The sequence below is a fragment of the Coffea eugenioides genome, chromosome 8 (assembly GCF_003713205.1).
Source record: "Coffea eugenioides isolate CCC68of chromosome 8, Ceug_1.0, whole genome shotgun sequence".
Classification (NCBI taxonomy): Eukaryota; Viridiplantae; Streptophyta; class Magnoliopsida; order Gentianales; family Rubiaceae; genus Coffea; species Coffea eugenioides.
This window is the reverse complement of record NC_040042.1, coordinates 10,983,169-10,996,596: the sequence shown is the minus strand read 5'-3', so window position 1 is coordinate 10,996,596 and position 13,428 is coordinate 10,983,169. Positions and strand designations below refer to the sequence as shown.

The 13,428-nt window shown below is 34.6% G+C and overlaps 1 protein-coding gene across 1 annotated transcript; it reads left to right on the top strand.

Moving 5' to 3' along the window:
- The first annotated feature begins 2,993 nt into the window (after positions 1-2,993).
- On the top strand, positions 2,994-5,770 carry LOC113780235 (probable LRR receptor-like serine/threonine-protein kinase At2g16250). Its single transcript, XM_027326046.1, has 4 exons — positions 2,994-3,160; positions 3,385-3,495; positions 5,042-5,064; positions 5,177-5,770. Exons 1-4 carry the CDS (start codon positions 2,994-2,996, stop codon positions 5,545-5,547), a joined length of 672 nt encoding a protein of 223 aa, XP_027181847.1. The 3' UTR covers positions 5,548-5,770.
- The last annotated feature ends 7,658 nt before the right edge of the window (positions 5,771-13,428 follow it).

Here is a 13,428-nt window from a genome sequence, read left to right as displayed (position 1 = left end):
TCAATTTTTTTTTTTTGGGCAAATCCCCCTTTCCCTCTGTCCTCCCCTTTCCCCGCCACCCTCCCTCGGTGCGATCTGGTCTCGCGACCAGATCGGCCAAAGGGGAAGGGGAAGGGTGGTGGGGGAGGAGGGGGGGAGACGCAGAGAGAAAAAAAAAACTTGCGGGGGAAGAGGGAAAAAGGAAAAAAAAGGGGAGAGGGAAAAAGGAAAAAAAAATCGGCACCGGAAAAGGTGATCGGCGTCGGAACCGGCGGCGGAGGTGGTGGCCGGTGACGGAGCAGTTGACGGAGGTAGTGGTGGGGGAGGAAGAAGAAGAAAAGGGGAAGGGAGTTTTTTTTTTGTGTTTTGGATATTTTAAGTGTGTAGGTTAAAAAATTTTGATAAGTTTTTGAGGTTCCTGTAGCACAAGTTGTTAAAAAACTAGTATAATAAAAACTTGGTAAAAACTTGGACTTCCAAACAAGCCCAAAGTTTCTCATCCTAGATTTGTCCCTCTTTTGGGGCATTGCTTGGAGAATGACAATCACAAGTTTCTTGTTTACAAATATATGCCTCACACGGACTTGCACAGCTTTTGGTCCAGGAATGTTGTTCCATTTTACCGCGGTAAGAATTTAGATTGGTTGAAGTGGGAAACGAGATTGAAGATAGCAAGAGGAATTGCAGAGGGTCTGAGCTATTTACACCACAAATGTGATCCACCACTTGTTCATAGGTAGCCCACTTGCAGAGGGTCTCCGGTTGCCAGCCCGTGGAAAGGATAAAAATGCCCAACGAACCAAACAGACTGGTCAACCAAAGAGCGTTCAACCGAAATGATTTTTTGAAGAACCTTCTGAATCATAATTGCACTTGTCTGGTTGTCCCTTGCTCCGGGACACCAAGTTTGACTGACAAATTAATAACTGGATCTTGGCCCAGTGGTTAGGAAGAGTCCCTAAATCTCTTCTATGCATTAGATCGGGAGATTCTTTTTTTTTTTTTTTTTGGTCAAAAAGATCGGGAGATTCAAATCTCACCCGATGCATCACACAAGATGCATAATACTTCTTGTTCTTATATAATGAAGTAGTGCACTTATTTGGTCTTATAGTTTATTACGCAGGCTTTCCCTTCCTCCATAGAATAGGCGTAAAAGTAAGTTAGATAGTTATCATTATCGACCAAAAAAGAGAGAGAGAGAGACAAATTAACACTTGATATTTTATTCTTGTGCAGCAAATTACTCCCTTTTCTTTTATCATCAAGATTCATATACTGATTTTTCCCTTTCTTCGTCATGTTAACTTTATCTTTTTTTTTTTGTTCATTTTAGCTTCCAAATTCCTTTGCATAATTGATACTCATAGTCAAGTTACCAAAGATAAAACCCTAAAAGTCAGTATTAATAGTCAAGTTACCAAAGATAAAAACCTAAAAGTCAGTATTAATTTTAATGAATATCCTATGTTTTTAATAAAATGTTGCTAATATATTGACGTTTACAATTTTTTGACTTTAGATTATAGTCAATTACTCTCAAACTTTGACCTATGGATTTGAAATACTCGTGTGTTTTTATTAATGATAGATTCACTCCTAGGGTTTTCTAGTGAGAGATTTTTCTCTTTTAAAATCTGCTAGTAAAAGTTTCTTCTCTTCTATATTATTTTGGTGAGAGTTTTATTCTGTCCTAGGTTTTTTCTTGTGATAGCATTTTTAGTTCTTATCTTTTTGTGAAATTTGAGATTTTGTAAATTTAGAATCTAATTTCTTAGATCTAAAATTTCTCTTTGAACTTGAACTAGTTTTAATCAGATTTGATTATAAGAAGACATGCATAGATGTATTGGATTATGATGATTCATCCAGTTAAAAGATATATAAGAACATCAATATTATTTTTATTTATATTGATTTCTTAGATCTGTTATATTTATTGATTTCTTAGATATGTTATATTTATTGATTTCAGATCTATATGTAAATGTATCATGTTTGTTTGATATATTTTCTGCCATTAGTACAGATTTATTAAATGAAACGATCTTTTCTATAAAAAAAATGATAAATTCACTAGTGCAATTAAATATTAAGACAAGATTACTCAATCCTTTCACCGAAAGCTGGATTATTCCAAAATCATATAATTATTTTTTAAATCATAAAAATTATTTATGACATACTTGTAAAATCACAGGTCAACAACGGTTGAACCAGTGACTATTACCCAATCAAATTTTCCGGTTTTAGGAACAGTATTGGTTTCGAAACCCTGCTTCAGATATTTTTTCCTACTCATACCGAAATTAATTTCATGATTTTCAACCAGCTTGTAGAAAAGGAGTGGAGTACATCACGAGTCAACTTTCAGACAGACTGAAGTTTTACCAACCTATCAAAACGCAAAAACCACCGCTAGATTAATCAATCTTTCCACCAAACAGAATCTATTAGATTAATCATTCAAGATGTCCAGAATTTACGACAACTGGGAAAGGCTGGTCGGAGCTACACTCCTCAGGGAGGAGCTCCGGCTCATTGCTCAAAGAACGCCCAGCGATCTTTCTTTAGCATCATCAATACCATCACCACCTCCATCACCATCATCGTTGGCCAGGAGTTCATTTACATATGATCAAATTCTCCAAGCCACCGATAACTTCAGCAGCTCCAACTTGATCATGTATGCCCGCACAGGGCTTCTGTTTAGGGGTGCTTTAGAAGCTGGAATTCGGGTAGTAGTGAAGAAAGTTGACTTGTCCTTGATCAATAGAACTTCCTTAATGCGAGAACTAGAATTTTACAACAAAGTTTCTCATCCTAGATTTGTCCCTCTTTTGGGGCATTGCTTGGAGAATGACAATCACAAGTTTCTTGTTTACAAATGAGTAAATCTTTCCTACACTGACGGTGTATACACTATCATCATTGGATTCATGACATGTGTACAAAAGTTGAATTTTAAATTTAAATTTTGTCTAGTTGTCATTCATCCAACGCTGATAGTGTATATGCCTCATACGGACTTGCACAGCTTTTGGTCCAGGAATGTTGTTCCATTTTACCACGGTAACAATTTAGATTGGTTGAAGTGGGAAACGAGATTGAAGATAGCAAGAGGAGTTGCAGAGGGTCTGTGCTATTTACACCATAAATGTGATCCACCACTTGTTCATAGGTAGCCCATATTCGAATTTGGTTAGATTTATTTTTATTCATTCATCTATTTATTTATTTATTTATTGCATGTATAATATTAAAAAAAATCTCTTTACGACTTGTGTAGGAAGGTTAATCTTACATATGATATTTTTTTATTTTTATTTTGGAAGGTTTGAATAAATTGTGGTCTTCACTTGACATACTTCTCTTTTTGGTTTTTTTTTTTTTTTTGGGGGGAAGAAACATCGATGCTAGTAGCATACTTCTTGATCATGATTTTGAAGTGCAGCTGGGGAGACTCCATGAGGTCTGTACTCAAGCGAAAGAGACGAATGGGAGTAGGTTTTCCAGGTATGTGTTTGATCAAGTATGCATTTGGCTAATTTTGGTGTGCTTTCCTTTTAGGATTTTTTTTAAAGATTCTTCTTAGACATTGATTAATATATTTTTCCAGGCATGTTCCATTTTCAAGAAAGTACTAAGGAAATAATTTTTTAAAAATGAAGTATATTTTTTTTCGATCTTTATTTCAAGTGTCATATTTTTGGAATGCAAGATTAATTAGGAAAAATAAGCAAATACAAGGGACAATAGATAAAATTAAATAGGAAAAGTATATAAATGTAAGGAAGGGTAATAATTATTAATATATGTACACATGGTAAATTATGTGAGTTCTAGATGTGCCAACGGATACCAAATCGAAAAATGGAGAATTCTTGTTTAAGGCAAAAAAATTTGAAAATATATAACTGAAAATTCGAAATTATTCAAAGCTACCAGTTTGCTGCTTTCCGAATTTCTAATTTCTAGTTTAAGGCAAATTCTTAAGTGCAGAAAAGAACTCCCTTTTTTGGCATTGCCATAAACTTATAGGTGACAAACAAACCCATTTAATTAAATTTACCCATATCCGCCAATGAATAGATGGGCATGGGTATCTTAAGTTTTTACATATGGGTATAAATGGGTTTATCCAATAATACCCATTTAATATATGTGGGTAATTTATCAAACCCAATTAACCCATTTAGAATTGTAATCCATCAAACCTCCTCCCTTCCCCCACCTTTTTTTTTTTAGATTTTTCATTTTATTATAATGTTAACTACTTTTTTTTTTCATTATTATTATTATTATTATTTGTTAGTTTTATCTTATCATTTTATTTTCTCTTAGTTTGTTAACTTGCTCATTTTTTAGCATTACCAATTTATGACAAGTTTTAGCCTCTTTTCTTACCTTTCCAAAATAAAATTTTAAATTTACACACAAAAAAATGCTAGGGTTTCAAGATTTTTTAATTAAGTTTTTATGTTAACTTTCATAGTACTTAGTTCAATTTTTATATTCTATTGTTCAATTATTAAATAATATGTAATTTTACGACATAGAGTACGGATGGAAAAAAAATTGGTAATTAGGCTTAATGAGTATTATTAGTAAATATTTAAAATTAATGATGGGTGCAAAATGTGATGTAAATCGATAATTTAGTTTACAAAAATGAATTTAAATGAGTTTACAAAAAATTAAAATAAATTGGTTATAAATGGGTAATTGGGTTACCCAATTCAATTTTTGACTTACCCATTTATATCCATATAATTAAATGGGTATAAATGGATTGACTCACTTATACTTATTACCCATTTTAACCAACTCAAACCCGCCCAAGTAACTCATTTTGACACCTCTACCATAAACTTATAATGATATTTGAGGATTCATTGTCCAAAAGGGCAAAAATCAACATGAACGGTGAACTTTTTTATGTAACGAGTGCTAAACTGCTGATTGATTTTCAGCAGCATCCAAATCGGTACTACACTTTATCTCCTATTATAATACTGCAGCTTAGCTAAGTTTTGTGACATTCTCTCTTCATTTTGAACAGGGGTTTTGAGAGAAGTATTTCTGGTACGCCGAATCTACATGTAGCTTATATCAAGTTATTTTGAGCAGTCCCTTTTAATATATAACTGTAAAATTTTCAAAATATGTTTGTCTAAGGCATGTATTGAATGGCCAGGTACATCTGATGCAACGTGTGCCTATGATGTTTATTGCTTTGGAATGGTCTTGCTTGAGCTGGTCACAGGCAGGATGAAATTTAGCCTTGCCAATTATCGTATGACAAACGATAGCATGGCAAACACCTTGTCCAACGTTAGTTCACTGGATAAGAAACTTATTCTAAACATCGTAGATGGGTCTTTAACCATAGATGAGGTTCTTTTGAAGGAAATCTGGGCTGTAGCTTTTGTTGCCAAGGCATGCCTGGATCCCAAGCCTTCTAAGCGGCCAGAAATGTCAGTCGTACTCGAGGCTTTACACAATCCTTCAACTGTTGTAAATGGCTCGTGGAAAGGAAAAAGAATCGGATTGATCCAGTTTAGTTAGGAGGGATATTAATCTGGTGATTATGAGATCGTTGGTCAGCATTAATCTCGATTCAACCTCGTTTCATTTTCTGGGCATGCATGAAAATACTTGTTCTTTCAATGGATAATTGTAAGATCTTGTGCTTTTTGTTTCATGTCTTCCATTCTAGAGGGCCTACACACCCTTGGCCACACGAATTTATATGGCTGGTTTCCTATTATATAATCAGCCAGTTTTGGTAGGGATTGTGCAAAGTTTGGTTGTTGCTTTGATTGTTTGCATGTCTGGTATGATAGGAATAAAAAGAACTTATAGATCATTTATAATAAAGCCATTCATAAAGTGCACTTTTATACAGCAATGGAGGGGGTTTGCAAATAATAAGATTTATTCCTTGAATCATATGCACTAAGCTGGTAACTGTGTTGGATCAACCTTCCGGTGCCAAGTTGAATCCCATCTGGCCTCTTTAGGCTGTTTGCCACAGAGCCAAATTTGGGCTGTTGACCACCAAAAATTTATGCACTCCTTATAATTTTATCAAGAACAATATCTATATATAATGATTAGATAATAATTTGTTTGTAGACACCAAATTTTTGTCAATTTTTAATGTTTCCTGAAATTTTATCTATTTGATAAGTTATTATTATTATCATTTTTTTAATATATATTAATGTATGATTTTCTCATTTTTGTAGGTTTGTTTTTGAAAAAAACAAAACACAAAACAAAAGAGAAAAATCAAGAAATAAAAAATCACTTTCATCATTTTCCCTACCAAAACAACTATTAATCCATTCCACGCTCAATTGCCATGGACCTTTCTTTTCATTAGCTAAGAAATCATCATTTTTGGCAAATCCAACACACAAGCTCCACTTTGGCTACAAGTCCCTCTCGGTTCTCTGCTCTCTGGACGGACCAGCAGACAAGACTCAAAAAGAAACAAAAAAAAACATTTCCCTCTCTCGGCTCTCTCCCACAGGACACAGAAGAGAAGCCACAAAAGAAAAAAAAAAGAAAAATCTCCATCCCTCTCGGCTCTCTCCCTCAAAAGAACAAAAAACAAAAAGAAAGAAAGCTCCCTCACTCTCTCGGCCTATCCCTCTCTTTGCTCACTTCACACAACACACCCACACACTATTCAGACACAAGGAGGCAGCCGCCGGTTGGACAAAGAGCTTGGAACTTCCTCAAAATTTTAGACAAGGGACCACAACCTCATTGAGGTATTTTTTTCCAGCTTTTCTTTTTTTAATTAATTAGATTAAATGCATGTTTGGCTACCTATTTGTCTCTTCCTTTCACTGATTTTTGTTGCTATTGTGGTGTTGTTGAAGTTTTTTGGGACAAGCCTGTATAAAATTAAGAAAAAAGAAACGGTGCTGTGAATGCATGCCAAATGCTTGATAAAATGCCGAAATGGAAAAATGGATTTAAAAGCTGAATATTGTGCATGTTGTTGTCAAAACTGATGACCGTTAGCTAGCACCAGGCCTGGAAATGTTTGCTTATCTAAATTTTTTGGAGTTTTGAGCTTTAAAGGCATTGAAATATTTTCTTCATTTTTGGGGCTGTTTTGACTTAATGCATCACTTTGTTGTTGTTTACCTGTCAAACTAAGATTATAGTTGTAATGTAGAAGTTATAAGGAGTGTTTTAGCATAAATTTTATGATTTTTGGTGAAGATTTGAGTGTTTAAAAAATATAAAAACTGGACTAATTTCTTGGCTTTTTGGCCACTTTAGGGTCAATTTTTGTAAAAACTAACTCCGGAATTGGAATCTATGCGAAAAATCGAGTTGGGGTGTGTATTTTGACAATTTTTTGTGACCAAAAAAAATTCGCTGGCGATCGACGGCAGTCCGCGGCGGCCGGCTGCCAAAAGCTTCACCCTGCCGGAGGAGGAGAAAGAAGAAACGAGAGGAAGGAGAAGAAAGAAAGAAAAATGGTTTGGGCTAAGGTTCTTATCTTCGGTTGGGCCAATAGTTAGTTTTAATTGGGTTTTAGAAATGGGTTTTTGATGTATTTCTTTTGGGTTTCGGTTGGGCTTGAGGGATAAAAAGACAAGTTGGCCTGCTCGTTTCCTTTGGTTTTCGGCTGGGCTTAGGTAGTATCCGGCCCAAATAAATAAAATGATGGCCCAATGGCCTTTTTCTTGCCCAAATCAGAAACCGAAAGTTGCACTTTAACCCCTGATCTTTGAAGTAGTTTCACTGTGGCCCATAACATTTTAAATTCCTTTCATCTAGGTCCTTAAGTTAATTTCACTTTGGTCCCTAAATTTTATCTTTCATTTAATTTTGACCCTGAACTTTGAAAAAATATAATTTCTGTCCCCAAAAGTTTTTCAATTTTTGCAATTCAGTCCCTGATGCATTTTGACTCTCTCTATTATGATTGTTTCTTTTCTTTAATAGCTAATTATGCTACTTTTGAATATACTTAACTTGTAATTTTTAGATGTTCTTAAATTTCTTTACGTTTGACATATTAGTGTGAATTTAGTATTTTTGTTATTATTATTTTTCAATTAAATTGGTGTCATGATTCTTTTGTTCATTTTGAGTATAAATAGGGCAATTTAACTCCGTTTAGTCACCACTTCAAAAGGGAGGTACCCCATTATTATTATTTTAATGTCAATTATGTGCTCTTATGTGCTCCTACGTGCTCCTATATGTTTATATATTTTTATATGCTATGTTTATTTGATTTGAATGTTCATTTAAATTTTCTTATGTTTGTTTTGTTAATTTTATAATTATGTGAGAGGCATTTAAATACCTCAAAAATGTAATAGATAGGATAATTAGATTTGTTTTATTTTATTTCCCCTTTTAGATTGTAGTTAGGCGCTCCCCGATGTAATAGATAGGTTGTGTGATTATGTGGCTTATGTGTTACGTGCTGTGAGAACCCAGAAAAAAAAAAAAAAAAGATACGGATACGGATGGCTCTCAAGAGCCCTTTTCCTCTTTTACCATGCTTGATCTCATCTCATTGACTCTCCGTCAATGTATACCAGGTAATCATGACCGTAGACTCCTCTTTACTCCAATTATCCGTCCACCTCACTTTCCCCTTACCGGGTCCGAACACCAAACAGTACAGAGTTGGTATTACTCGAGTATACCGGAATCAAGGGTCTCATACCCAAAGATTCCCAAATACAGTCCCCATGGCAATATACCGTTCATTTATAGTCAATCTCAACCCAGCTCACACGAATCTAATACCCTAGACACTCGGACAGCATTTTCCCTAAAATTTCAGTTTTTCCAACCTGCAAGACAACCACTAAAACTATCCAACACAACAACAAGCACCCAAACAATACATAAGCCATTCAATATACTTCATTAGGGTCACAATACCCTTCAATTATAGCCAATTAGAAGTTCAACAATCAACTATAGAAAACCCCCAATTTGAAACCCTAAATCTGAAATTTTCCGCACAAGCGGAAATTTTCGCAATTAACTACAATTAACGCACAAGAGAGCTATAAAACACCATTTGGAACCATCAATTCAAGCTCAATCATATCAATCATGGAAAACAGAAAAATTCCAACAAAAATCAGAAAATTAGGAAACTTCACTCCAATCCACCAAATCTTCCGTAAAATCACGTATATAACTACTATAAGGCACCAATTGGCCAAAATTACTAACAAAAGATAAGTTCCAAGCAAGATACCTTTGTTCTTCAAGAAAGGTTGTAGCTTGTGAGGTTTTCTTCCAAAACAACACCACTAAGTTCTTCAAACACTCCTAGGAAGATGATTTTATGGACTAATTGGGGAATTAATCGGTTAGTTTTCAAGATTTGGCAAGGATTTGAAGATGAAAGGTTGAAGAATTTTTTCTCCTTTGCTTGCTAGAGGTTCGGCCAAGAGATGGTGAAGAATGAAGATGAGTTGAGTCAAATTTGGACTTTAAGGAAAGTAAAGAAAGTTTAGTCAAAAGTTAGGCAAGCTTGGTCCAACCAAAATTGGACACTTGGCACATTGTCTTGCTAGAGTTATCTTCTTGTCCCTCATGGCTAATCCATCTAGGCAACCTCCAATTATCTCCTAATACCTAGTAACAAAATCCCTTTACGCAAAATTTAACCTAATTGGTCAAAGTTCTCTCACTTAATGCACTAGCGGGTCCCACGCCCAAATTACGTTCTAAATTTCTCACGAACTACCTTATACTAGAAAAATGATTGAAAAACTATATTTACTGATAAAATGTTGAGAAAAGGAATATAATAAAGAAAATAAAAAAAAACGGGTGCACAGGAATAAAATAATAAATAAATAATAAATTTATTATCCTCTTTTAACAATCCCACGTGTTTGACTGTTTTAGTAGTCCTGGCTAGAGTTGGGCAGGCAGTCCGCTAACCCCTTTGGTACGCCTTAGGGGAGGTGGGGCTGTCACACGTGCCTTACCCGCTTTCCTTAGGATTTTTGCATCTAGATATTATGCTTATGTGTTACATGCTACGTGCTCTTATGTGTTTATTTGTTTTAATTTATGCCTACTTGTCTTATTATGTATTTAAAAATGCATGACGTCACCACACTAGTCCAACGCTAGTTGTGGCTTCTCCCTCCGTTTACTTGCTAGTCCAACGCTAGTAAGGATTTTTAGAAATGGGTTAGTCCAATGCTAGACCCTTTAAGCCGTTTTGCATTAGATTCATCTTTGTGTGATATTCATTACATTTTTATTCATATTTTCATTTTTAGGATCTTTTCTCATTTGCGTGATATTCCCTATTATATTATCCCCTACCCTCTATATGTGTTAATCATGTCATTTAGAATTGTATCTCATTTAAATTAGTTCATTTGCTTGTCTATGTTAGGAGAATTATTTTTCAAACATGGGAAATGGGTGATTATAACTTTTTAGTTTAAATATCCCATTAATCCCTGTATAAGAAAATTATGTAACGATTTTTTGCCTCCCGTACCTTTTATGTTGCATTTCCTTTTTCTTTGATCACTTATATCTATGTACATAATTTAATTTCTTTTCTTTACTTTTCTTTTTCATCATTTGCATACTCGTGACCCTTTCAAGAAAGTATTTTGGCCTTCGCAATTAATGCGATTGGTTCAATTAAACACTTGAATGAACATTTTGTCCCTTTCGATATTTTTAAATTTAGATTTGCATTTATGTAGGAAACATCCAAACGTGATAAAATTAAGGGTTAGATTAGGAAAATTTTGACTAAATCTCGCAACTAGCTTAGATTAGGTTGAAAGGGTGCCTTAGGTTTGAGTTAATCGAACTTTTGCCTTCCCTTTCTTCAAACGTGACTCCCGGACCCATTTTCTCTTGTTTTTCAAAGACCTGGAGTTGTCAAAAAGTGTTTTATTTTATTTTACTTCATTTTTCGGGTGATTTGGTACACCAAAACTCCATACCAAGTGGCGACTCCTATTTTTTTAAAAAAACTCTTTTAAACTAAATTTTTGGACCCAAATTGTCGCATTCTTTTTAAGTCCCATTCTAGGTCCTTTTTCATTTATTATTAATAAATCACATTCTTTTATAAACACCCTTTTATTTTTATTTCTATCGCGAAAAATGGGGCGCGACAACTTGGCGACTCCACTGGGGACCGCTAGAGAGTCCGAGCACTTGGTTTAGTTATTTTTTCTTTTTTTAACCCTTTTATTTATCATATTTGGATGTTTTATCATATTTGGATGTTTTAGGTTGCATTTTTCTTTTTAGGATGTTTTGCATTTCACACTCGTATTCGTTTCTCGTATTTCGTGTATGTGATGAATGGTTTATTTATTTACTTATTCGTATCGCGCTTTGCATTTGGGATGGGGATATTACCCTAGAGCCTCGCATTGGTTCTCGATCCCTCCCCTCCAAACGGAGCACTAGCATACGTGCATATGCTTTATATTTTATCCCTCATTTATTTTTCTTTTAGTGGCTTGTCAAGCCACTCTTCTCTATTAGGATTAGGTGACCCACTTGGACGTGTGATCGCGACACGGTGTGTGCGTAGCATGATCCGAGGGGTCACTCAAACTTCCATTTTAAGTTTTGGGTTGATAGCCTTTAGCTTTTAATCGAAAGTTGAGAATTTTTATAGATTCACTCAAACATGTAGCCGTGACACGATGTGTGCGTAGCGGTGTTTGGGGAATCGCTCGAGCCACCGACAAGGAACCTTGGGAGTGATGACCTTTGGTTTCCAAATCTGAAGACTCGGGGACCATAAAACCTATCGAGTCTAGATGCATTAGTGAGTCAATACCTCATGCATCCATATTAGAAATTACCTATGATAGAGTCAACTCTACCCGATTAGTAACACTAAACACGAGGGGAGGGATTTCACCCCTCTTTCTTCGCTTTATTTATTTTTCATTCTTGTATCATTTATTGTCTCAACGTGTTATGTGTTATTTGTTGAACTAATCTCTTCTTGTTTTCTCTTTTTCTGCATACACAAACTTTAGAAATAAGAGTCCTGGCATGGTACTCGTTTAGGATAAGACCGCCTTTTATATCAAGCATGTTTAAATTTTAGTTAATTGTATCTGAATATGTACTGCACATCATTTTAGGCTTACCCAGACATTTAAATGGGGCACTTTTAGATCATATGTCAATTATTTCATTGCATATTTAACCGCTTTAATAAACTGGCATCATACATCAACTTTAGAGGGAATGCCGCATAGGGGATTCCGCGTTAGGAATAAGCCACCTTTTGTTTCGGATATATAATCCAATGAGACTTGCACGTTTATATTTTTGTACCATCCAAAGGAGTAGTGCACAAGGTAAGGTAGGATTCGATCCCTTCCGTGTGACGGCATTGAGAATGATGGAACAGTTTTTACGCATTAGAATATGAGCCTTTAATAATCACTTTTTGACCATTTTATCAGAATTGGTAAAAGTCCCTTGCGTAAATGACATTAAGTTGAAAAATTCACAAATTCCTCATTGTTGAGATGATAAGTATGTTAAGGCCAAATCTTGATTTCCGAAGGCTCATAGACTAATGAATCACAATGAATTTTTTGAAACTACCAATGGGCAGACAATTCCATCGATTTTGATAAATCATCAATTTCATTCATTCCATTTTTACATCTAAGGTGATTGAGTCGATTTTTTTTTTATAGATCATTCGATTCATACAATTTTGCTCATTTTTAATTTCATTTTCATTCAATTTCATTTTGGATAAATCATCAATTTCATTCTGTTCATTTGGCCAGTGATCCAGTCGATTTTTGAATAAACTGTCAATTCTATCCAATCCATTTGACCAATTTATTCATTTTTAGGACAATACAATCAATTTTGAATAAATCATCAATTCCATCCAATTCATTATTCATTTAGTCAGTTTTATTTTATTTTTCAATAAATTCTCAATTTCATCCAATCCATTGGATCAGTTTTATTCACTCTCAGGATAATCCAGTCAATTTTTGAACTAACAATCAATTTCATTCGATTCATTTAACCCATTTATTCTCTTTAAAGTTTCGATCTATGGTTCACCGAAGAAACTAGTCGAGACATTTCAATCTTTTCAAAAATAAGTTTTTCACACTAAATTGATTTTTAATATCACTTTATGTGTCAATCAAAACAATCAATCCATTCGAACTTTCTCCTCATTTTGTTAGTTATCTATCATTTCCGAAAAAGAAGATCCAATTAGTCCAATTTTTTTCAAATGCTCTTCAATTGAATCTCAATAAGTCGATCGGATCCATCAGGTATTGTATGGTGCCTACTCCAGAGGATTGCATTTTTTTTTCATACTAGGCCAACCCTTGGCATAAAAGGGCTCTCTCATAGGACATGCATACCAATTTTACAGTTTTGATTACTAATTCTGGG

Coding starts and splice junctions, on each gene's coding strand:
- LOC113780235 (XM_027326046.1), top strand. CDS start 2,994: ATGCCTCATACGGACTTGCACAGCTTTTGGTCCAGGAATGTTGTTCCA. Junction 3,496..5,041: donor AATGGGAGTAGGTTTTCCAG/GTATGTGTTTGA, acceptor CATTTTGAACAG/GGGTTTTGAGAGAAGTATTT. Junction 5,065..5,176: donor TTTTGAGAGAAGTATTTCTG/GTACGCCGAATC, acceptor TTGAATGGCCAG/GTACATCTGATGCAACGTGT.